This window comes from Rhinopithecus bieti, unplaced genomic scaffold, assembly GCF_001698545.2.
Source record: "Rhinopithecus bieti isolate Rb0 unplaced genomic scaffold, ASM169854v2 scaffold_21542, whole genome shotgun sequence".
Taxonomy (NCBI): Eukaryota; Metazoa; Chordata; class Mammalia; order Primates; family Cercopithecidae; genus Rhinopithecus; species Rhinopithecus bieti.
This window is the reverse complement of record NW_016810483.1, coordinates 885,171-909,927: the sequence shown is the minus strand read 5'-3', so window position 1 is coordinate 909,927 and position 24,757 is coordinate 885,171. Positions and strand designations below refer to the sequence as shown.

At 44.0% G+C, this 24,757-nt stretch overlaps 1 protein-coding gene across 1 annotated transcript in view; it reads right to left on the bottom strand.

Moving 5' to 3' along the window:
* Positions 1-21,972, bottom strand: part of RYBP (RING1 and YY1 binding protein) — a 100,028-nt gene extending 78,056 nt beyond the window's left edge. Inside the window, exon 1 of the mRNA XM_017892154.1 lies at positions 21,865-21,972. Within this exon, the coding sequence (XP_017747643.1) occupies positions 21,865-21,972 (108 nt within the window). The remainder of the gene's footprint in view (positions 1-21,864) is intronic.
* Positions 21,973-24,757: the final 2,785 nt, after the last annotated feature.

The following is a 24,757-nucleotide window of genomic DNA, read 5'->3' as shown; positions in this document are numbered from 1 at the left end:
TTTTTTTTTTTTTTTTTTTTTTTAGATGGAGTTTTGTTCTTTGTTGCCCACTGGAGTGCAGTGGCGTGATCTCGGCTCACTGCAACCTCCACCTCCCGGGTTTAAGTAATTCTCCTGCCTCTGCCTCCCAAGTAGCTGGGATTACAGGCATGCGCCACCACACCCGGCTGATTTTGTATTTTAGTAGAGACAGGTTTTCTCCATGTTTCTCAGGCTAATCTCGAACTCCCGACCTCAGGTGATCCACCCGCTTCGGCCTCCAAAGTGCTGGGATTACAGGAATGAGCCACCACGCCCAGCCGTGTTTTCTGTTGTTATTGTGATTATTGTTGTTTGTTTTTTGAGACAGGGTCTTACTCTGTTCCCAGGGCTGGAATGCAGAGGCGTGATGTCAGCTCACTGCAGCCTTGACTTCCTGGGTACAAGTGATCCTCCCACCTCAGCCTCCCAAGTAGCTGGGACTACAGGCATATACCATCATGCCCAGCTACTTTTTGTATTTTTTGTAGAGACGGGATTTCACCCTGTTGCCCAGGCTGGTCTCGAACTCCTGGGTTCAAGCAATTCACCTGCCTCAGTCTCCCAAAGAGCTGGGACTACAGGCGTGAGTCACTGTGCCTAGCCAGTTCTGCAATGTTTATTAAAGCCCTGGACCCAGAAATTGCTTCCCTAGCAGCTTGTTCTTTTTTTATTATTATTTTATATTTGAGACAGGGATCTATTTTTCCCAGGCTGGTCTCGAACTCCTGAGCTCAAGAGATCCTCCTGCCTTGGCCTCCCTAGTATCTGGGACTACGGGCACATACCACTGGGCTCGGCTACTGGCAGCTTATCCTTGATACTTGAATTTCCACCCTTAGAGTCAGAGTCATAGAATGTTGAAGATGGAATGAAGAGTTAAGACCATCCATCTAGTACTGTCTTAGTTCAGAGGCAAAAACCCGTGGGCAGAGAGATCACAGAGGGCCTTCACATATATCGTTGCCTCCCACAGCTGCCTCTGTGTGAATTACCATTGACACTGGCAGCCTATGTAGCTCATCCAGGTTCATTCCTGCAACTGACCAGGTTTTGTACCTGGACTTCAAAACCTGCTTTTCTGATTGCAGATTCTATTATGCCACAAATGGAATCCCTAGAGCTTAAATATCCTGACATTCATGAAGAGTAAGATTAAGAAAGAGACTTACCCACAGGAACATCTAATAATGTTAGGGTCTATGTACACATTGTTACGAGCTGAACTGTGTCCCCACCCCCACTCCCATATCAATATGTTGAAGCCCTAATCCTGGCTACCTCAGAATATGACTGTATTAAAGATAGAGTCTTTAAAGAGGTGATTAAGTTAAAATAATGGCATTTGGATGAGTCCAATCTGCCTGGTATCCCTATAAGAAGAGGAAATTTAGACACTCTACATAGAAAAACGAAGATAAATGCACACACAGAGGAAAGACCACATAAAGACACAGCAAGAAGGTGGCCGTCTGCAACCCAAGGAGAGTGGCCTCAGGAGAAATCAAACCTGCCGACACCTTGATCTTGGACTTCTAGGTCCTGAAATGGGAGGAAATAAATAAATCTCTGTTGTTTAAGTTGCACAGTTTGAATTACTTTGTTACAGCAGATCTAGCAAACTTATCCATACATCATGAGTTTGTGGGTAGCTAAAGAGAGGCTGCCCTGGCCGGGTGCAGTGGTTCACACCTGTAATCTCAGCACTTTGGAATGCCGAGGTGGGCAGATGGCTTTAGCTCAGGAGTTCAAGAACAGCCTGGCCAACATGACAAAACCCTGTCTCCACAGAAGATATAAGAATTAGCCAGGCATGATGGTGCAAGCTTCTAGTCTTAGCTACTCAGGAGGCTGTGGTGGGAGGATCGCTTGAGCCAGGGAGGTCAAGGATGCAGTGAGCTGAGATCATGCTACTGCACTCCAACCTGGGCAACAGAATGAGACCCTGTCAAAAACAAAAAACCGAGAGGCTGCCTATGAGATAATAACCAACATATATGGAGTGCTTACTCAGACAAGGTGCTAAGCACTTTAGGTGTTAACTAATGAACTAATAACTCAATGAATATTAACAATAAGCATATGAGGTAGATTATATTACAGTGCCCCCTTTATAAATTAGGAAGTTAAGAAGCAGTAAAGTTAAGTCACTTACCCTGAGTCGCACATCTGGAAAGTGACTGGGCTAAGACTTGAACCGAGGCAGCTTGGATTCCAGAGTCCAGGCTCTGAAGGAACTAGTTAGTCAGTTATGACCATTTCTATCTTCCAGATGAGGAAACTAAGACTTAGACACTGGTCCAACCCACAGCCAGGGTGTGGCAGAACCAGAATTTCCAGTTCTTTGTACTTCATCACAAACCGAATCCCTGGAATGCAAGAATCCTGAAAGTTGTTAACTGAAGGAAGGAAAGGGGCCCACCTGGAGAAGGAAGAGCAAAAATCTATTTATACACAAAATAGCTTTGCAAGGGGAAGAGGCACCTGATATAAAAGTTTTGGGCCACTTGAAGCATGACAGGGAGATGGTAAAATGGAGCCAGAATCTGAGAAGGCTCGGAAGAGGTGGAAATACCAACTGCAGAGCTTCGCAGAGCGCCATATCCCTCACCTCCTCTTCAGAGCCTCTCCTCCCTGTTGCTACTGCCAAGAGAAGAGAGGTAGGGTATTTTGCCTAAGGTCACACAACTAGGAAGACAGTTGGCGGGATGCATTCAGGTCTCCTAACTACAACTCCACTCTCTTCTTACTTTTATTTTTAGTCTTGACAGATATTTATGAAGTACCTACTATGAGCCAGATACGGCATGCTGACAATACAAGGATCACGGACACAGCAGGCCTCACAGTCTGGGAGAAAGAGGCACATGAGCAGGTGATGGGAACAGAGAGGTGGCCAGGTGATCGGTCACTGTCACCCTATGTTCTTTTGTCTGCCGGTATTTTCCCCTTTTTCAGTCTGACTGTTGATGCTCCCTGTCTTAGGAAATGTGGCAGAGGAGAAGCAATAAAGGCCCGTCAATCCCTGCCTCTCGTGTTCCCTGAATTCTAAATTCCCGAAGTCCCTGGTAGGGGAACTGAGAGGAGGTGGGGGATAGACAAATGTTTGGAAGAAGTAGGGTCAGGGGAGTGCTTCCTCCAGGCATTGGGGAAGGAGAGAAGATGAAGAGTTCATAAGGTAGAGGGGGCTGTGGGCCAGAGAGCAGGGGGAGCCTGCCTACAAATGGGCTCTGGGAAGGTGGCCGGATCCCAAAGCAGGAGTGGCAGTGGTTGTGTCTATGCAGAGGCCACTGTGCATAGCTTCCAGGATCTCTAGCCTGGGTTGGGCATTGCCAAGACAACTCCTGGACTTGAAAGGGCCATGAAGAGGAAACTAGGGATATCTCTATGGCAACCTGTGATTAACACATGCCCTGAGACCAGATAGACAACCCCCTTAGCACTGAAATTGAGTCAGGATATGGGTTCCAAATAAAAATCAAGGAGAGAGAGAGAACAATAAGGTAAGACATTTCTGGCATGCCTGAAATTCCTACCTGCTATGTTATAAGAGACACAAACCAAAGTACATGGGAACATACTGGCCAACCAGTATGGCTCAGGGAAACAAGTCAGGAAGGGCATTCAAGGTCGGGGAACAGCACATGCAGTGACACTAAGGAGAAGAGCCTTGTGGACTGCAAGGCAACCAGTGTGCTGGAACTTGGAGTGCATGTGGATTGGTGGATGTGAGCATCCAGAGAGGTAAGCTCTGCCTTGAAGCATCTTATGAACTATGCTGATTGGTTGGATTTTATCTTGAAGACAATGGTGGGCTATTCACAAGCTATGGCTAGATTTTATCGTGAAGACAATGATGGCCTATTCACAGACTATCATCAGGAAATTTATGGAATTTACATTGAATTTTTAAAATGTCTTTAGGGGCCGGGCATGGTGGCTCACACCTGTAGTCCTAGCACTTTGGGAGGCTGAGGCAGACAGATTACGAGGTCAGGAGATCCAGACCATCCTGGCTAACATGGTGAAACCCCGTCTCTACTAAAAATACAAAAAAAATTATCCAGGCGTGGTGGCAGGTGCCTGTACTCCCAGCTACTCAGGAGGTTGAGGCAGGAGAATGGTGTGAACCCGGGAGGTAGAGCTTACAGTGAGCCAAGATCGTGTCACTGCACTCCAGCCTGGGCAACAGAGCGAGACTCCGTCTCAAAAAAAAAAAAAAACAAATGTCCTTAGGAACAATGCATATAGTAGTAGCTTAGGTCAGAGTGAGAAAGGGAAGAGAAGACCAGTAAAAATGACAAATAACTGAAAAAGATAGGGAGAGGGTTACTGGAAAAAACGAAGAGATTTCCAACAGTAAAAGCTGCTGGACTTAATTCATGATTGGACACTCTGAATAAGGCAGAGGGAGGAGTCAAGGATAATACCCAGGTTTCCGACTTGGGTGACTGAGTGGATCGTAGTGCTATTAACAGACATAGAGTCACAGGAGGAGAGGCTGTTTAGAGGAGGAAATATTGACCTAAGTTATAGATATGATGATTTGATGTGTTATTTGGGATGCTTGTGGCTGCAAGTAACAACCATCACAGCAACAAACCCATACAAACCATGAGAAAATGTATTATTAATATTCAACATAGTCGAAAGCCCCAGTCCTAGATGAGGTACAATCAACTTGTTCATAAGCACATGGATTCCATCCTTTTCTTATGGCTTCAACCTGACATTGGTTCTCCTCATGGCTGCAGACAGTTGTCACCACTCCAATATTACAAGGTTCAGCATTGAAAGGAAAAAGAGGGACCGTTTTTTCATGTGTCTTCTTAGGAGGGAGAAAAACCTTTCCCAGACGTCCCCAGTAATCATCTCCTTTATATTTTACTGGCAGAAGTGGGTCATGAGCTTGCTCCTAAAATAATCACTGGCTTTAGCCAACAATCAGGAATGAAACGGCAGTTGGGGAGTCCACCACCCCACCTCCTTAAGGAGGTTGTGTCACATGCAAATGGAGATAGCATGAAAACAGTTGGAAACCAGAATCAGAAGACAGAATTTGGCTGAAGATATCATAGAGGAGTTAACTGCAGGCAAGGCTGAGAAGGAGCCCTAGCCGAGACAGGGGCAGAGAGGAGAAAAAGGAGCAAAACACAGAACTCTGGAGAACACCTCTATTTAAGGGAGGGGCTACTTGAGAAGGCGATATTAGAGTTTAATAGCTGAGAACTTGACTGTGGATTCAAAGTGACCTAGGTTGGGATTCCCATTCCTGCTACTTATTAGCTATGTGACCTTGGGTGAGGATCCCTTAAATCACTCAGAGCCTTAGTTTTCTTATCTTTTTTTAAATAATAATTTAATTTTTTTTTTTTTCTGAGACAGAGTCTCACTCTGTCGCCCAGGCTGGAGTGCAGTGGCGCAATCTCAGCTCACTGCAAGCTCCACCTCCCCAGTTCAAGTGATTCTTGGGTCTCAGCCTCCCAAGTAGCTGTGATTACAGGCTTGCGCCACCATGCCTGGATAATTTTTATATTTTTTGTAGGGATGGGGTGTCACCATGTTGGCCAGGCTGGTCTCGAACTCCTGACCTCAAGTAATCCGCCTGCCTCGGCCTCCGAAAGTGCTGGGATTACAGACATGAGCTATCGCTGCCTGAAGTTTTCTTATCTTTAAAATGGAACCAATAAGCTCAGGAATGCTATGAATTGTTGATACGAAGATGCATACAAAGCCTAAGCACAACTTCAGTCCACAGTTGCTACCCCATAACTGTTGAGAAAAAAGAGAGCAGCCTAGGTGAGGGTCTTAGAAGGAGTGATAGAGAAAGCTGGAGGATAGCCAGGATGGGATGGTGTCATTGAAGCCACAGGGTAAGAGAACTTCAAGGAGGAAAGAGTGGGCAATTATGTCATCTGGCTGAAGAGAGGTCAGGTCAGAAGAGGACTGAAAAATGCCCTTTGGATTTAGCAATTAGAAGATCACTGGTACCCTTGACAAGAACACTTTGAGTGGAGTGCTGGGGCTGGAAGCCAGGAAGCCGGGGTCAGTGGTCAAGCCCGGAATCCAAACTGCCTGGCTGCCAACATCAGTGTTCTCTTCGCTATGCCAGGAGCTGCTTCGTTTTGAGAATCCCCATTGAAGTCATGCCTCAAAAATACTCATTTAGAGAGCAGTAAACAGTAGGATTCCACAATCTGTGAATGAAAATGGCCCCACTTCATCCTTTTACATTTTTTTGTGGGTAAAGCGAAGGTGTTTGTTTCCTTTCATTAGAAATATGTTACATCTTTTTGGAGGGTTTGTATTTACCATTTTATTGACATGTGCGTCTTTCTTATATAACGTATTTTGCAAAAATTAAAACAAACAAACAAAACAAAACCCAAACAACATATGTGCTTTGCATGAAACTCAGAAAGTTCAAACCCCTCGCTCTGGATACGTGTTCGAGGCAAAGCCTGGGACTAGGAAAACTCTAGGAGAACCGTGCAACTTGGCAAATCCTCCTTTAATAAATGCTAGCAGTTGCATTTGAGATTGATTTGGTCATACGGATCGTGTTTGTCAGGGCTGTCATTAAAAGTCTAATATTTTCCTCATTGCAGACTGTCTCCGAGTAATCCAAACGTGGGCAGCAGCTAAGCATGGTCAATTTCAAGACCTCCTTCCTGCTACCCACCTCCCCCTCCCAGCTATCTCAACTCCCAAGTGGATGATCCCTCATCCCTAGCAACAACTGCAGCTGCTACTGTTTCTTGACTCTGGCGAAGAAAGTGGGCTTGGGGCCAGGCCTTCTGTCCAGAGCTCCCTGTGGAAGATGCTAGAAGAGAGCAGCACACACTCTCTCACCGTCAGTGACCCAAGTTCATCACCTTGACCAAACATCTGGATTACAACACACAGAGTTCAAAGGTCCAGAATGTGTGTCTGCACCTGGCCGGGCTGTTTAAACGGAGCTGACCTTAAACCAAACACCCGTCCTTGGTGCTGTTATTTGTGTGGAAGATTGGATGCCAAATATAAATATTAACTACAGCATCTTCTCTCCACAGGCTTTGTGACTAAAGGATGCATATAAAGGATACATATTCACCATCTACTGTGCATGAAGAGCTACCCAACTCTACTCTGAGTACCAGACTCTTCTCCCTAGCAGGCAGATTTCCTTTCTACTAACCGTTTTTTAATGTTTGTTTGCCTGAATTGTATTGCGACTCCCTTCTGCCGTGGAGCCCTCACTGGCCTCTTCATTTCAGGTCATCAGGTGGAAAGCACGCTGCAGAAAGGACTGTTCCCATGCCCAGGAGAGGCTTGCAAGTGAGCTGCATGTAATCACCCCCTGGCAGAATGCAGTGCAGGGGGCTGGGGTTACAGTCAGCGAGGAGTACAATGATGCTTTGGAGTGGAAGTGAGCTTTCAAATCTCAGCAGCCCTGAGTGATTCCTCCGCTTAGGGTGAGTGTGTGTGTGGCGGGTGTGGTTGAGAACTGCCAGGGGCACAGCAAGCATGGCAGTCGAGGGACAAGTTAGACCATGAGGTTTCTGGGCACAGCACTGGACTTGGTTTTTCTGTTTTTAGAAAGAGGCCTCAAGCCTCAAGATAGAGCATTATTTTTTCCCACAAACATGATTTCACCTATTGTCTTGATTGTCATTGCTATCCAGTGTACTAAGTACTAGGGAACAGGGCCATATGTGATAACATTATGGGAGAAGAGAAGACAAGGCACAAAACCCTGACTAGGATACTTCGGTTAGAGAGAAAGAAGTGATTGAATGGGAGCATTCAATCATTCCTTCATTCAACACATAATTACTGAGCACCTATTATGTGCCAGCACCACGCTGGCTACTAGAGCTATAATGATGAAGATGACAGCTGCTCACATCACAGAGCCCACTCTTTCATGAAGCTAGACTGCATGCCTACTGGGTGCCATGCCCTAGGAGGTGCCCTCCTAGATAACAGCCTTTGAAAGCAGATGAGACAATAAGACAAGTCACATCAAAAATGTGCCACGAGCTGGGCGTGGTGGTTCACGCATGTAATCCCAGCACTTTGGGAGGCCAAAGTGGGCAGGTCGCTTGAGGTCAGGAGTTCAATACCAGCCTAGCCAACGTGGTGAAAGCCCGTCTCCACTAAAATTACAAAAATTAGCGAGGCATGGTGGTGGGTGCCCATAATCCCAGCTACTCAGGAGGCTGAGGCAGGAAAATTGCTTGAACCTGGGAGACAGAGGTTGCAGTGAGCCAAGGTCACACCACTGCACTCCAGCCTGGTGACAGAGTGAGACTCTGCTCAAAAAATAAAATTAAAATGTACCATAAGTGTGGTGATCAAGGAAGACCAGGAAGCCATGGATGATAAGAAGGAGACCTGGTCTAATTCCATAGTTCTCTACTGGGGGCAATTACTTTCCACAGGTGACATTTACAGTGTCTGAAGACATTTTTGGTTGTCACATGGGTGGGTGGGGTTGCTACTGGCATCTAGTGAGTAGAAGCCAGAGATGCTGCTAGACCATCTACAAGGTACAGATCAGTCCCCCACAAAAAGAATTATCTAACTCTAAAGGCCAGTAGTGCTGAGGTTGAGAAACTCAGGTCTGGTCCTTGGGTCAGGTAATGCTTTTGGGAAGAAGTGCAGTTTGACTTGAAAACTGAACGAAGCCAGGAGTTCAGAGTGCTGGGAATTGATCTCCACCATCTAATCAGAGGAATTAGTGGAAGGAAAGAGGAATTCACAGGAGCTTGAGCTCAGGATACAGGGACAGTGAGGGGAGGTCATAGGAGATGAAATGCAAAAATCAGTGTGTACTCAGAGAGACTAGAGGGCCTTCTATGCTGTGCTATGAAATGTGGACTTTATTTGGAGGGCATGATAGCCAATACAGTCTCTAAACCATACCCCGCTCACATACACACATACCCTCTTGGAAATTGTTAAAGCCAGTGAAATGATTCAATTAGCTTTTAGAAAACCCACTCTACCAGCAATGCAGATGATTGGAGAGGGGAGAGATTGGAGGCAGATGAAGCCTTATGCACTATAGAAATGATAAATGGAGGCTGTTGCAGTGAACATGCGGAAGCTGCAATAGACTCCTGAGAATAGAGAAATTTTTATACTTGGTGATTAATTGGATATTGGAAGAGAAGGAATTGCTTAGGATGACTCTGGGGTTTCTAGCTGTGGGCTAGTATGAGTGGTGAAGTGTGTTATAGAGAAGTAATTTGTAAAGGGACACAGTTCAGTTTAGGAAATGCAGTGTTGACGGTTCTATGAGGACATCCAACTGGGCATGTTCTGCTTACATCTGGTGCTGCAAAAAGATCGGCCTATGAAATATGAATGGGAGCATTGCTAGCACCCACAGATGGTAACTAAAGTCTTAGAAGTGAAGGCAGCATGCTGGGAAAGTGCTGAGTGAGAGAAGAGAAGGCAAAGGGCAGAATGTTAGGGTTCATAGGTAGGTAAGGAGGCAGAAAGAATGGACCACAGAGGAAGGGCCAGAGACATAGAAAGAAAGAGCAGTGAGGCCCGCTGAGGGAAGGATTCACTTTAGGAATGAGAACATGGTCAAGCTGTTTAATGGAATAGAGGTTCAGCAGAATGCAAAATCAGTTGGAGCTATTGGACATGTCAATCAAGAGGTCATTGATGACCTTTTCAACAACAGTTTCACTTTAATAGTGAGGGTGGAATTTATTTAAAGACACTTGACTACCCAAATGTAGAGGAAGAAAATAAGAACAGAATGTCTTTATATCTCAGCAGAATTTGAATAGCAGTCATTTTCCGGGCTTGGCAAACAGAAAAGGAGTATACTGATTAATTAGTAGAAAACCAGATTAACAGTAGCCCAAATCATAAGAACAGTTATTGTATACTAAGAAAGAAGTCTGGAGAGCACCAGCCTCCAAGTTGATTTGGCAGCTTAGCAATGTCATTAAGAATCTGAACTCTTCCTATTTTTCTGCTCTGCCATCTTAGCAGTGTTGGCTTTTGTCCTCATGCTGGTACCTCCCTCATGGTCCCAAAATAGCAACTTGCAGCTCCAAGCATCCCATGACAGTAGCTAAAGCAGGGAGGAAGAGGGCAGGGACCAAGATGAGGCTCACCTCATGCTCCTCTCCCCTTTTATTATGACACTTTCCCTTATGTCTCAGTGGCCAGAATGCATTCACATGCCCTCACCTAGACCAACTAAGGTAAAGCCGAATGAGACTGCCATAAATGGCTTGCATTAATCAGGCTTTTTACCCTGGGGCTAGGCACGTGGCTGCCTAAGCAAAATTTGTGTTCTGTTCACAAGGAAGAAGGGGGACTTGCAGTGGGGGTGGCCACCAATGGTGTCTGCCGCAGGAAATCATCCTTTCATAGGGTGAGAGCAAGCAATAGAGGGCAAACCAGAGGCCTTACAGAATGAGGCAAGCCCTTGGAGAGCTTCAAAAAGAATAATCTGCTTCTGTAGTTGATATTCACAGCAGAAACATTCTAATATCCACCATTAATAGCATACCAATGTTGGACAGAAGGCTGATTGTTTTGCAGAGCTTATATTCTATACCCAGTAATGCCAAGAGCTAGGTAGTAATTATGAAGATGGTGCTGATGATAAAGTTTACTTATTGATTGCTTACTATGTGCCAGGCACTTTATATTCATTATCTTAATTAATCCTCAAAACACAAGTGAGATAGATGCTATTTTACAGAAGGATTTCCATTTTACAGAGGAGAAAACTGAGGTGTACAGAGGTCCAATAATTTGCCCAGTCTCTCAGCTAACCCATGGCTGTCTCAGCCCAACCTCAGCATGTATACTGACTACATTCTACTATCTCCTTACATAAAAAGAAGTCGCTGGAAGGTTTTGTTATACCCTGGAGGTGGAAGCAATTGCATGTGAGAATGGAAAATCTGCTGCCATGAGCATTCTCTAGGAGTGTCCTGAGTTTTCAGCCATTCTATTTTCCCACACAACTTTGTAACTAAAGCAAATACATTGGAGAGCCCATTCTTACCAGCTTTGCACCCTTGTTAACAAGCTCACTAGTCTTACATTGTACTCCAGGGACCTGGAGAACGAGATCATTAAGCATGCTCACAGGATAAATGCATGCCATGGCAACCAGAGGTTCTCCTTGGTTGGAGCAGTCACACAGATGAGATTTGGGGGACAGTGAACAAATTCTGAGGGGATTCACACTGAGGAAACAGGGGGCCCCCAACAAGGGTACAAAAACTGTCTTGGATGTTCAACATGTTTCCAACCAGAATTGAGGTTTGCATCTCAATTCCTGAGAAGAAGAGCTGGCATTTCTGGGTGCTATGTTCTTGGCTCTATGCTAAGCATTCTATTATACATGCATCAGCTCACTGAACCTCACAATGAAGTTTTGAAGAAGAAGCTTTTACCATCTTTGTTGAGGAAAATGAAGCTTAGAGTGTTTAATGAATTTGTTTAAGGAGACACAGCTAGTGAGTGGCAGAGATGAGATTTGAACCCACCCAGATCTGTCCCTCCAGACTGATCATTTTTAACTCCTACACTTTACTGTCTAGGTACTCCCTAGGTACTGCCATGCATAAATATCTCTAGGTATCAAATGAACACCTGGGGCAGAAGGAAGGAGATCTTAAAATTCAGTTTTTCTGTCTCCTTAAAATCCAAATTCCATTCCACATATATTCCGAAATGTATATACACATTTTGTATACACACATACATAATTAAAATCATGGCAGCATGTTGGAAAGGCATTTTAACAGTACCTAGAAACAAAATACTGTGTAACACTTTAGCTGTGCCCATAGTGTCTTGTGGGTTGGATAGAGGATTTTCACCTTCCTTAGAAAGAAATCAAAGACAGCCAGGCGCAGTGGCTCACACCTGTAATCCCAGCACTTTGGGAGGCTGAGGTAAGCAGATCAGCCAAGGTCAGGAGTTCAAGACCAGCCTGGCCAACATAGTGACACCCCGTGTCTACTAAAAATATACAAATTAGCCAGGCATGGTGATATACGCCTGTAGTCCCAGCTACTGGGGAGGTTGAGACAGGAAAATTGCTTGAACCCAGGAGGCAGAGGTTGCAGTGAGCCAAGATTACGCCACTACACTCCAGCCTGGCGCTACAGAGCAAGGCTCTGTCTCAAAAAAAAAGAAAAACTTCTAAGACAAGCCGGCCTTTCTCAGGAATAACTTTGGATTTCCTTAGTTTGTATCTTCACTGAGTTGTTTTACTAAACCAAGTTCCAGTTTCTTTCCCCACCATCCCCAAAGCTGCTCAGATTGCCCTCTGTGGATGGGACTAGGGGTGTATGGGAGACAAGCCAGGAGGTGACAAGAAGAAAACCCCTCCATGAGCATGCGGAAACCCAGTTCTAGGTACCAATATCAGCCCCTCTTTCCCTTGAGAATGACTTCCAGAATTTGGATTCCTCTCTCCAAAATAGAGATTAGAGATATTATCCAGAAATAGAATGTCACAAGTCATAATCAAAATCTAAAGCAGGGGATATCTGAAACACTGTTATATCCATCGAAGGCTGCCCCTAGCCTACAAGGCACCCACAGGGTGGTTTAGGATGTAAATTAGAACACAGCATCTCTTCCCCTGGGCCATACAGCCTTGTGCCAGGAATACATGACTTGGCGAGTGGAGGCCAGGCTCGATTCGGCCCTTGCTGTGCAAGGTACAATAAAAAATGGCAGGTCTGACCCAGGTCTTGACTCAGATTTCCAGATTGTTTTTCACTGGTTAAAAGCAGAAAGCTGGAGGTTACATTCTCACTCAGCTAAAAGGAAAAGGAGGGAAATTCTGAGAACTTTTTGGTTGTTGAATTACTTAAATCCTGCAGCTCAGCTTGGAAAGACTCAATTAAGAGGAGTTGTAGGAAATCCTCAGAACCATGAAAGGCCCAAGGCCATGTTCAAAATGCTTTCAAAAACTGTTAGAACGGAACAATTTTGTTTAGTTCCACAAAATTGGCATTGACCCAGCCAACACCTCTCCTCTTAGCCTCATCTCTCAGCCTCATTCACAATTCCTCATAGCACTGGAGGAAAGACAATACAGTGCTTAAGAGGACTGGGCTATGACTTAGGTTTACAATTGGCCACAGTACTTTGGAACTGTGTGTAGTTAGGCAAGTTTAGCTCACTTCTGTGAGCTCTGGTTTCCTCAAAGGATTATTGTAGTGGATAAATGGGATAATAATGTATAAAGCACTTTATGCAATGCTTGCCCCGTGGAAAATGAACAGTAAATAATAGCCATTATTAACCCAAGCTGTGCTGGAAGAAAGAACTCAGGAGTGATCAAAATATATGACCCCCTTTCTTTTCTTTTCTTTTCTTTCTTTTCTTTTCTTTTCTTTCTTTCTTTCTTTCTTTTTTTTTTTTTTTTTTTTTTTTTTTTTTTTTTTTTTTTTTTTTTTTTTTTTTTTTTTTTTTTTTTTTTTTTTTTTGCCTCAATACCAAGTTAGATTATGATTAGAACTATTAGAAACATGTATGATTGGGCTGGGTGTGGTGGCTCACACCTGTAATCCCATGACTTTGGGAGGCTGAGTGGGCAGATCACTGTAGTCCAAAAGTTTGAGATCAGCCTGGGCAACATGGTGAAACCCTGTCTCTAAAAAACTACAAAAAAAAAAAAAATTAGCCAGGTGTGATAGCATGCACCTATAGTCTCAGCTACTAGGGAGGCTGAAGCAGGAGGATCACTTGAGCCCTGGAGGTCGAGGCTGTCGTGAGCCGAGATCACACCACTGCACTCCAGCCTTGGTGACAGAGTGAAACCCTGACTACAAAAAAAGAAAGAAAAAATAGTATGTATGACTGGAAAAAGACATGACTACCTTTATATCTTTTTTAAAATTTATTGAGCATCTTCTCTGGCTGAGGCACTGAGCTCAGTATGGTCGTGAAGACGAAGATGTTCTTTCCCTTTAACAGGTTTGCAGATGGGTGACAAATAGAAGTAGCAAAGAGGCATCTGCTATTATCAGTTCAGAAAATATTCTGGAGGTGTTCTGTCATCTCTTCCCTGCTTCATCTGCCACTTGGAATAGCCAACTCCCACCATGTCATATGTCCCCTGACTCATCCTGGATACAGCTGATTGGACCACACCTAGACACCAGATCAAACTAAGCCAATCAGATTATCTCCTGGGAATTTAAAATTGGGTGAATTTGAATTCAGACTCAGGCCAGGCACGGTGGAGCTACTTGGATGGCTGAGACAGGAGAATCACTTGAACCAGGGAGGTGGAAGTTGCAGTAAGCCAAAATTGCACTACTGCACTCCAGCCTGGGTAGCAGAGCAAGACTCCATCTCAAAAATAAATAAATAAATGAAAACTAAATAATGAATTCAGACTCAGAATGAGGTTAGTCTGTGGAATCAGTTCCACAGAGTTGAAAGTGATATAAAATCAAAGTTGATGGAATATTCAGCCCTCGGCATTAAGAAGCAGAGAATTCCAGGGGAAAGCAATGATGAGAGGCTAAGTAGCTACAAAGAGAGAGAGAAAGAGATGGAAGGAATAGCCTTCCTTTGTTCCTAATGGTTTTTCAACTCCTATGAGTCTCGGCTATGCTTTCTTTAATGGGGCTCCATGCATCTTCTTTTCTGATAAACCCTTTTTGACTTGAGCTATCCATGAGCACTGGTTCCACACAAGGGCTGAGTGTGTGGACTTCACTGATTAGCTATAAGAAATTGCCAAAGGCCATTCATATATGGTCCCTTTAATCAAAATAACTGCCTCTTGAAAGCCTAATTAAATTAACCATTTGGTTTTAGTCCAAACGGCTGTTTGGCAATTGATCCCATTTGAAGAGATCAAGGAAAACAGAAGTATCAACACCTTTTACTGGGAATACCACAGTGTTATATGATGATAGACCATTATGAAGAGTTCCCTGAAAAATACATACTTTTGGGGAAATAAAATCCTGAAAGTTGTAGATAAAGGAGAAGTGCAGTTAAGGTTCTTTGGGGCCTGCTTTCTGATTTCTGAAGGGGGTGTAACCTGCTTGCTTTCAGCTCTTGGGCCTATAGGCATGTGCTTGTTTTCTAGGCTGGCTTAAGGGACACTTGATGCCAACATCACCCTGTTATGCCGAAGACAGGGACAACTAGTCAGCATTCCAAACAAAGTATGCATCCAAAAGATCTTTTAAAAAATCATAAACACTGTTACTTTAATCCAAGCACTCTTTCTAAATATCCTGAGCTTGCTGGTACACTAGCAACATTATTTTGTCATTGCCAGCGCCTCTAAAACTTAATTCAGGAAAGTCTATGAAAGGGGTATTGTGTTCATGGAATATGTATATTGCCTGTACATCAGTTGGCATCTTGGGACTGCTCTGGGGCCCAAAGGTCAAAGTTTAGTGATGCATGGAGTTGTCATCCTAATGGTAAGTATTGATTAGTAGCCTCGGAAACAACCAGCAGGCATTCAGTCTTTCTCCAGCCAGACGCCAGGCCCCCAAAGAAGGAGTGTCTTTCCAAGAGAGCCTTGAAAACAATGCATGGAACACTCAACCCTGCAATACACAGAGACACTCAGAGAGTGAATGATTGCTTCAGCAGAATAAGTGGAAAATGATAAACAGCATTGTGCAACATCTGCATAGCAATGATACTTGGTTGGAAAGTACTGAAAACCAATAAGTATCATATATAGCTATGTTTTCTATTACTGCCATAACAAATTACCCCAAACTTAGTGAACTGAAAATAACACAAATTTATTTATCTTAGACCTCTGTAAGTCTGAACTCCCAGCTGGCACGACTGCTTTTTCTTCCCTGGCTTTCATAGGGCCAAAATCAAGGTGTTAGCAGGGCTGCGTTCCTTTCTGGAGACTCCAGCACTGAATTACTTTCAGGCTTTTTCAGGTTGTTTCAATTCCTGACAGTTGCAGAGCCCAGGTCCCCGTCTTTTTGCTGGCTGTCAACTGGGATGGGGTCTTTGCTCCTAGAGGCTGCCCATCTTCATTTTCATGCTTTACATGTTGCCTTTTGCAGCAACAGTGAGGTCCTCTCACACTTTGAATCTTTCCAACTTCCACTTCTGGCAAATCTCTTCTCCCTCCAGCCAAAGTTCTGTTTTTAAGGGCTCAGGTAATTAGATTGGACCCACTCAGCTCATCTAAGATAATGTATTTTAAAGTTTGTAACTTTAATTACATCTGCAAAGTCCCTTTTGTCTTGTGGTGTAACTCACAATATGTTCCAGGAAATTAGGAATGTGGACATTTTGGGAGGCTCATTATTTGGTCTACCATAATATATATACTTTTATATCCTGAAAAACAGAGTTGCAGCTGGAGCTGTAGTAGGTCTGCCTTGCAATTTGACTGAGCAAAATGTATTTGATGGTGTATTAGTTACCTATTGCTGCATAACAAATTACTCCAAAATTTAGTGGCTTAAAACAATAAATCTTCATTATTCTACACATTCCCTGTGTTGAGAATCTTCCACAGCTCAGCTTCAAGACAGGGGTTCCCAATCCCCGAGTCATAGACTGGTACTGGTGTATGGCCTGTTAGGGTCAGGCCGCACAGCAGGAGGTAAGTGGTGGGCAAGTGAGCATTATGCCTGAGCTTCACCTCCTGCCAGATCAGCAGCAGCATTAGATTCTCAAAGGAGCGTGAAGAGGGATCTAGGTTGTGTGTTCCTTATGAAACTCTAATGCCTAATGACCTGAGGTGGAAGGCTCAACATAGGGGTCCAAGATCCACTTCCCAGCCTATTCACATGTTGGCAGGCCTGGGAAGATACACGTCTAAGTTCACCCATCTGATTGTTGGCAGACTTCTCACATGTGAGTTCCTCCACAGGCTGCCTGAGTGTCCTCCCAGCATGGCAGCTGGTGATCTGAAAGAGAGAGCCAGTGAACAACAGAGTAAGCACAGCAAGACAGAGTGAGGTAGCTCGAGATGAAAGCCACAGTCTTTTTTTTTTTTTTTGAGATGGAGTCTTGCTCTGTCACCCAGGCCAGGAGTACAGTGGCATGATCTCAGCTTACTGCAACCACCACCTTCCGGGTTCAAGAGATCCTCCTGCTCCAGCCTCCTGAGTAACTGGGATTACAGGCGTGTGCCGCCATGCCCAGCTACTTTTTGTAGTTTTAGTAGAGATGGGGTTTCACTGTGTTGGCCAAGCTGGTCTCAAACTCCCGACCGCAGGTGATCCACCAATTTTGGCCTCCCAAGGTGCTGGGATTAATCCAGGCATGGTGGCGGGCACCTATAATCCCAGCTATTTGGGAGGCTGAGGTAGGAGAATTGCTTGAACTGGCAGGCAGAGGCTACAGTGAGCTGGGATCACACCACTGCACTCCAACCTGGGCAACAGAGTGAGACTCCATCTCAAAAATAAAGAAAGAAAGCTATCTTTACCATTTTTAAGTATGCACTTTCATAGTGTTAAATATATTCACATTGTTATGCAACTGACCTCCAGAATTTTCATCTTGAAAAACTGAAACCGTGCTCATTAAACAACAACTCTCATTTCTGTTTCCCCCCAGCCTCTGGAAACCACCATTCTACTTTCTGTGTCTATGAATTTGACTAATTTGTCCAAATTTCGTTCGTCTTTAAGACTGAATAATAGTTCATTGTATGTTGCTGTGGTTTGGATGTTTGTCCCCTCCAACACTCACGTTGAAATGTAATTGCCATTGGAACAGTATGAAGAAGTAGGACCCTGAAGAGGTGATTAAGCCATGAGGGCTCCACCCTTCTGGGTGGGTTTAGTGCCTTTTAAAAAGGGCTTCAGGGAGTGGGTTCTCTGTCTGTGTTCTTCTGCTTTCCTGCTATGTGAGGAACAAAGTGTTCCTCCCTTCCAGAGGAGGCAGCATTCAAGGTGCCATCTTGCAAGTGGAGATAGGGCTCTTACCAGACACTAAGCCTGCCGGCACCTTGCTCTTAAACTCCCCAGCATCCACAACTGTGAGAAATAAATGTCTTTATACATTACCCAGTCTGTGGCATTCTGTTATAGCAGCACAAAATGGACTAAGACATGTGTATATATCACATTTTAAAAATCCATTCATACATCAGTGGGCACTGATGGGACTGAAGGGTCCATGCAGAAAGATGGCTCAGGCCTTCGGTGTGCCAGACTTCCCTTTTGATTCACTTGGTGGGGGGTGGATATTAAAAAACAGATTCTTGTATTCCTCCATTGCAAGTGGTAAATCAGTGGGCTTCAGTGGGCCCTGGGAATCTGTTTTTCTAAACAATTGCCCAGGGAAATCTTTTTTTTTTTTTTTTTTTTGCCTTTTAAAAAAATTAAGGTATAATTCACATACCATATAATTCACCCTTTTATACACTTCAGTGGTTTTTAGTATATTCACAAAGTTGTACAACTACCACTACCACCTGAGAATATTTCATCACCCCATAAAGAAACCCATACCCATTAGCAGTCACCCCCCATTCCTCTCTCCCTCCAAGCCCTTGACAACCGCTGATCTACTTTCTGTCTCTATCGATTTGCCTACTCAGGATATTTCATAAAAATGGAATCATCTGCTATGTGGCCTCTTGTGTCTGGCTTATTTTACTTAGCATAATGTTTTCAAGGTTCATCTACCATTGTCCTGTATATCAATACTCCATTCCTTTTTATGACTGAATAATATTCCATTGTATGGATATACCATGTTTTATTTATTCATTTATTTGTCGATGCGTCCGTGGGATTCTTACCATAAAGGATAGGAAAGGCTGCATGCTAAATTATACAGGGAGATCAAAAGCAGACAGGATACCTAGGATGCTTGTAAAACTGCAGGTCTCTGGACCAAACTCCAAATCTCCAAATCTCTTGAATTAGAATCACAGGAAAGTCCAGCAATCTGTCTTTTTTTTTTTTTTTTAAGACAGGGTCTGGCTTTGTCTCACAGGCTGGATGCAGTGGTGTGATCTCGGCTCACTGCAACCTCCTCCTCCCAGGCTCGAGCAATCCTCCCACCTTAGCCTCCTGAGTAACTGAGACCACAGGCACATGCCACCATGCTCGGCTAATTTTTTGTATTTTTAAGAGAGATGGGGTTGTGCCATGTTGTCCATGCTGGTCTCGAACTCCTGAGCTCAAGTGATCTGCCTGCCTTGGCCTCTCAAAGTGCTGGGATCACAGGCATAAGCCACCATGCCGGGAAGCAATCTGTATTTTGAACAATCTTCCCAGGGAGATTCTTTTGCCTACTGAAACTTAGTCTTGGAGTGGAAATGAGGTGAAATGGGTGGCAGGAAAACTGATTATTGCTTCTGAGAACAGGATTTCCAACAGTTTTTAAAGATCATGTGATGAAATGACAGTTCAACATTTAGCAATATGACTATGATGAAAAGATATGAACAGAAACCACACGAACACAAAACCTTGAGACACACAGAGGAGGGAGTCAAAAAAGAGGCCTTTTACTGTTTTTCCTGCTTTCTGTGCTCTCTCTCTGTGTCTCTGCCCGCTGGGCAGGCCTGCTCCCAGATCAGCTTTTTCTCATATAAGAATTTAACTAAGTGGATCTAATGACGTAGACTCTTAGAGCAGAAAAGGACTTGGAAGCTTGTCTTGTCCAGTGGCTCCCAAACACAGCTGATCTTCCAAGGATTCTTTTGAAAATCCAGATTTCCAACATTCCCCCTTCCCCTTCAAAGTCTGGACCTTGAAATCTGCAGCTTTGAAAAGTTCTCCAGGTGAATGTGATGGTCAGCCAGATTTGAGCTGCACTGGGCCAGCACTCTCATTTTTCAGAGCAGGAAATTGACCCAGCGTCAGCCTACTCGGGGAAAGAGCACTACCTAGAACTTAGGGCTTTTCGGTCCTCGTGAATATTCTTTCAAGCCTGTGTGGTCAAAAAGTTCTAATCATTAGAGTAAATACTATATGGAATCTAAGAATTCAGTTGTTGACACCAGGGTGTAAGCCTGTACACAAATGCAGCACTGTTAGATGTAGGTCAGTCTTTGACACCATGGATAGTAGCTGGGCAATGTCAAATTTTGAAAGAGTGAATGATTAACAAAATTGTCGTTGCCATATCAATACTATTTAGAATCAGCAACCATTAGTATTTCAATTCAGGTGATATCTCCCAGTGGTCTGATTATTGTTAAAATTCAGAAACTAGAAAATTTGGACATCAGATATATCATAAATATGGATAAAATTCTCACTCACATATATTTACTGTAAACCTGGAAAATAACAAATTTGCAGCTCAGTGGCTCTCCAATCTCATTCTGTATTAGAATCACCTGGGAGTGTTTAACAATATACCCTTCACCAATTCTGACCTGCAGGATATCAAGAAATAAAATCTAGGTCCAGGGCTCAGGCTCACGTATTTTTAAACCAAGTTCCCCCAAGTTATTCTCACGCATAACCAGGGTTGATAACCGCTATTCTAGCTCCTTAGATAGCTAATACAATGAGAATAATTAGAAAACTTTAAATTTCACATAATATTCCTGAGAAATGTTTTCACCTAGAATGGGCTTATGAAGGATGCCATTCTGTGATCATACAGCCTAGAAACTGTAAGTAACATTTGTGCGCGGCTTTATAATTTACCACACACTTTCACCTACATTTCACCACCCAGGTCTGATTGTTTATTAAGTTTCTATGATACCTTGTCTGCTTAAGTTCAAAGTGATGGATTCTCCTGCCCATTCTAAAAATGACTCCATTAACGAGGCTTTTCTTTCTAGAATTTGAAATTAAGGACAATGAAAAAAAAAAGTCAGAAAACAGGGCAGAAATCTTTTCTCCTGGAAAACTGCACTGTATTTAATGATACCAGGACTCCTTGGACATTATATGTTGAGATTGGGTTAATTTCAGCCTGGGAGGCTCATAGACCCTTGGGGTTGAAGTAATGATAAGAAACGAAACAAGAGGGGAAAATGTAAGTTCTAGACCAGTGGTTTTCAAATTCTGAAGTGCATGTGAATCAACTGGGGATCTTGCATTAAAATGCAGATTTTGTTTCAGTCAGGCTGGGATTGGATTTTAGCATCAGCATTTTTAACAAGCTCCCAGGTAACATCGATGCTGTTGGTCTACAGATCACATTTTGAGATGGAAAGTTCTGGAATGAGGGACAGGCAGTAGGAAAGAAGTCAGGAGATCTGTAGTTTTCTTTTCCACAGGTTCTGCCTCAAAGTCACCAAGATTCTTTGGAGAAGTTGCTTCACCCCTCAGAACCTTAGATTTCTTATCCAAAAATAGGGCCTTTGGATTGGTCTAGATCAGAGATGACAAATACCTAATCCTTGTCGCTGCTCTCTCAGATGCTGTGGAAAGACAGAAGATCCTGGGGGCCAGATGGGAGTAATTACTGGTCCTCCTGACCAAAAAATGCAGGCTGTATCTTCAGAAAGCATCCCAGTTAATTGTAAATTGTCACATACTTCAAACTGTGACCCTGAATCTGATTGTCAAAGCAATTAGGTTTCAAGAGAGTTGGACATTCTCAAAGTGCTAGTGGATGCATTTTGATGGGGAAAGAAGTTGCAACAATAAGAGAGCCTGGAGCACCAAGAGCCTCTGATGAGAAAGATGCCAAAAGGGAAGGAAGGAGTCTAGCAGGAGATTGGCAGGGGAGCCACAGGAGACAGACTTAACCCATTTGATAATGTCCAAGTCCTTGGATCATCATCTGAAACCTTGGTTTTCCTGTGATGTCAGCTTCAGACCCCAAAACCTGGATTCCTACTAGAGAAGGACCCCCTGCCACCACCCAAGCAGGAGAAGAAAGGAGACCCTGCTCCGGGCAGAGTCTGGAGCTGCCTCCTACCCACATTCTCCCTTCAGGGCCCAGGTATCCTTCCCAGGCCTGACTGATGCTGGTGCTGTGCTCCTGGGACTTCCCAGTGGGCTTCTGTGCCCCACTGCCTCGAGTCATGCTCCACCATTTCCTAATCTCATGGGAGGCCGTTCATGGGCAGAAACCTCGGGAGTCATGTGGCTGGTACTGCTTTCAGATTTTCAAGGTTAAGGGAGATATTCCCAGAGAAAAATATACATATTCTTAGGCACACTGTGTCAAGGCATCATGCTGATGACTCTCACTTTTATCTCATTCAAGCACCAAAATGCTGCAAATTTAGTATTATTATTCCAGTTTTACAGATGAGGAAACTGAGTTCCAGAGAAATAAACTCCCCCAGCTCACACAGCTCAAATGTAGATGACCTGGCATTTGATGCCAAATCTGATGCTCATCACACTTAATATTACCTCACTGCCTCCAGACCCAGCACTTGGAAAGAATCCATAGAAGCTGAAATTGAGTGAGATTGATGAAATGGAGTGAATTTCATTTCATCTCTCTAGTTCAGGACAAAACAGATGCCCAAAACTTTGAAATAGTCCTTGCAGTTCTTGTAATTTTTTTTTTTTTTTTTGATGTGGACCTAGCTCTTCTGTCTCCAGGTGGTGGCAACCTGACATTGGGGTTCCCGAGTTACAAATAGATGACACAGAGAAGGTGCCTGGGACCCTGACTATGCCCCTTGAGTGGGGTCTAGTTCCTTCTGGACACAAATTGTGGATGCCCCTAGTAACTTTCTTGTGGACAATCCCCCAAACCGTGCACTCAATTCAATCAAACATGTTTTGAGAAGTGCGAGCTGCCAGACTCTGAGGCAGGTGCTGAGAGGCAGATACAGGTGAACAAGGTAGATGAGGCCCCCTCTCTGGGGCTGATCTGGTTGGGGCACGGCGGGCCAGGGGAGCTGGTCACAAACAAGACATTTCATGTGTAAGGCATATGATGAAAGGGGGCACACAAGGACCCAGCCTCAGCAGGCAGCTCAGAAGACCAAATGGATTGAATTAAACTTAATTAACCTTTCCCTGCCTAGAGGAACTTAAACCAAACCAGAGGGCAAACTATTTCTGCCACCTGGAGCCAGAATTGCCCTGCCTCTCATTTGAAGAAACACTCTCTACTGAAGTTGCAATAAATTCCCCTTCAACTTGGCTAACTGCTGATGTGCAGAGCCTCTCTCCATCTGGGCAGAGAAGCACCAGGAGTGTACACATGTGTGCACACCTGCACACGCACACAGATGCACAGCCTACTGCGTGCTCGAGGTCATATTTCACATGCTTCCTTCCCACAGGCGAAACTGAGTGGATGGGGTTTCCTTCAGAGTTTGCCCTGGAGGTGCTGTTAATGTAACGTATTTTAAAACCATGTCCTTTGTTCTTAGGGGAACATACTAAGATATTAACAGTGGTAGATCTGGGTGAGAGAAGTATGGGGGAATGGCTTTTCTTAGTTTCTTTTTTTTTAACCCTCAATTATTTCTATCTTATAGCTTTTCCATAATGAGTATGGGTCACCTGTGAACCATAAAAATTTAAAGAAAAGTGAGATTTATCTTGCTACACTACAGCTGCTTTTTAATTCCCATTTACCCTGGAAGATAAGCAGGCGTGGGGTGTCTTTGTGGCTTCGTGGCAGCTGTGAGGTGTGATGGAAAGGACAAAACTAGGAATCACAACACAGTTCCCAGCCCTGCAGACCTTTTTAACTGTGGGACTTCAGGGATGTCATTTAACTTCTTTAAGCTTTCATTTTCTCATCTGCAGCATGGGGCAGTAATCGCTCTGAGGAGATGAAATTGGTGCACAAATGTCAGGAGGGAATATTATTATAATTATTTAAGTAACTGAAAATTGGCCAATGTTATACTCATGTAGAAAGAAGAAAAAACAATGGTTCTGAGAATTATAGCATAGAGGAGGTGGCCCTTGTCAGACGGTCCCAAATGATTCCCACCTCTTGGTATTCATGCCCTTGATAGTGTCCTTCCATGGTGAGGAGGGCTGACCCATGGAACCAATAGGATGTTGCAGAAATGACAGCATGTGACTTCTGAGGCTGAATTATCAAATACTAATATGCTTTGGCTCTGTGTCCCCACCTAAATCTCATCTTGAATTGTAATTGTTGAGGGAGGGATCTGGTGGGAAGGGATTGGATCATGGGGGTGATTTCCCCCATGCTGTTCTCATAATAGTGAGTGAATTCTCATGAGATCTGATGGTTTAAAAGCATTTGGCAATTCCCCCTCTCACTGTCTTTCTCCTGCTGCCATGTAAGACTTGCCTTGCTTCCCCTTTACCTTGTGCCATGATTGTAAGTTTCCTGAGGCCTTCCCAGCCATGTGGAACTGTGAGTCAATTAAACCTCTTTTCTTTATAAATTACTCAGTCTCAGGCAGTTCTGTATAGCAGTGTGTAAACTAATACAAATACATTGAGACTCTGCCTTATTCTCTCTTGGGTTACTCATTCTGGAGGAAGCCAGCTGCCATGTCATGAGGACACTCAAGTGGCCCTATGGAGGGGTCCTGCAAGTAAGGAGCAGAGGCCTCCCTGTCAACCTGCCAGCATGTGTGAGCCATCTTGGATGCAGATTCTCCATCCCAGACCTTCAGATGACCACAGCCCCAGGTGACCTCCTGACTGCAACCCCAAGCCACAACCATGCAATGCAGCCACTCCCTCTTTTCTGCCTACCATAAACTGTGTGAGAGAATAAACTGTGAGTGTATTGTTACTTTGGGCTATTTAATTGAGCAGAAATCTGTTATGCTGCAATAGACAATCAACCCTTCAGCTTTGCAGCCACCTAGGAAGGTTTAGGGACCAGCATGGCTTTGGGAGGAGCAATTCAT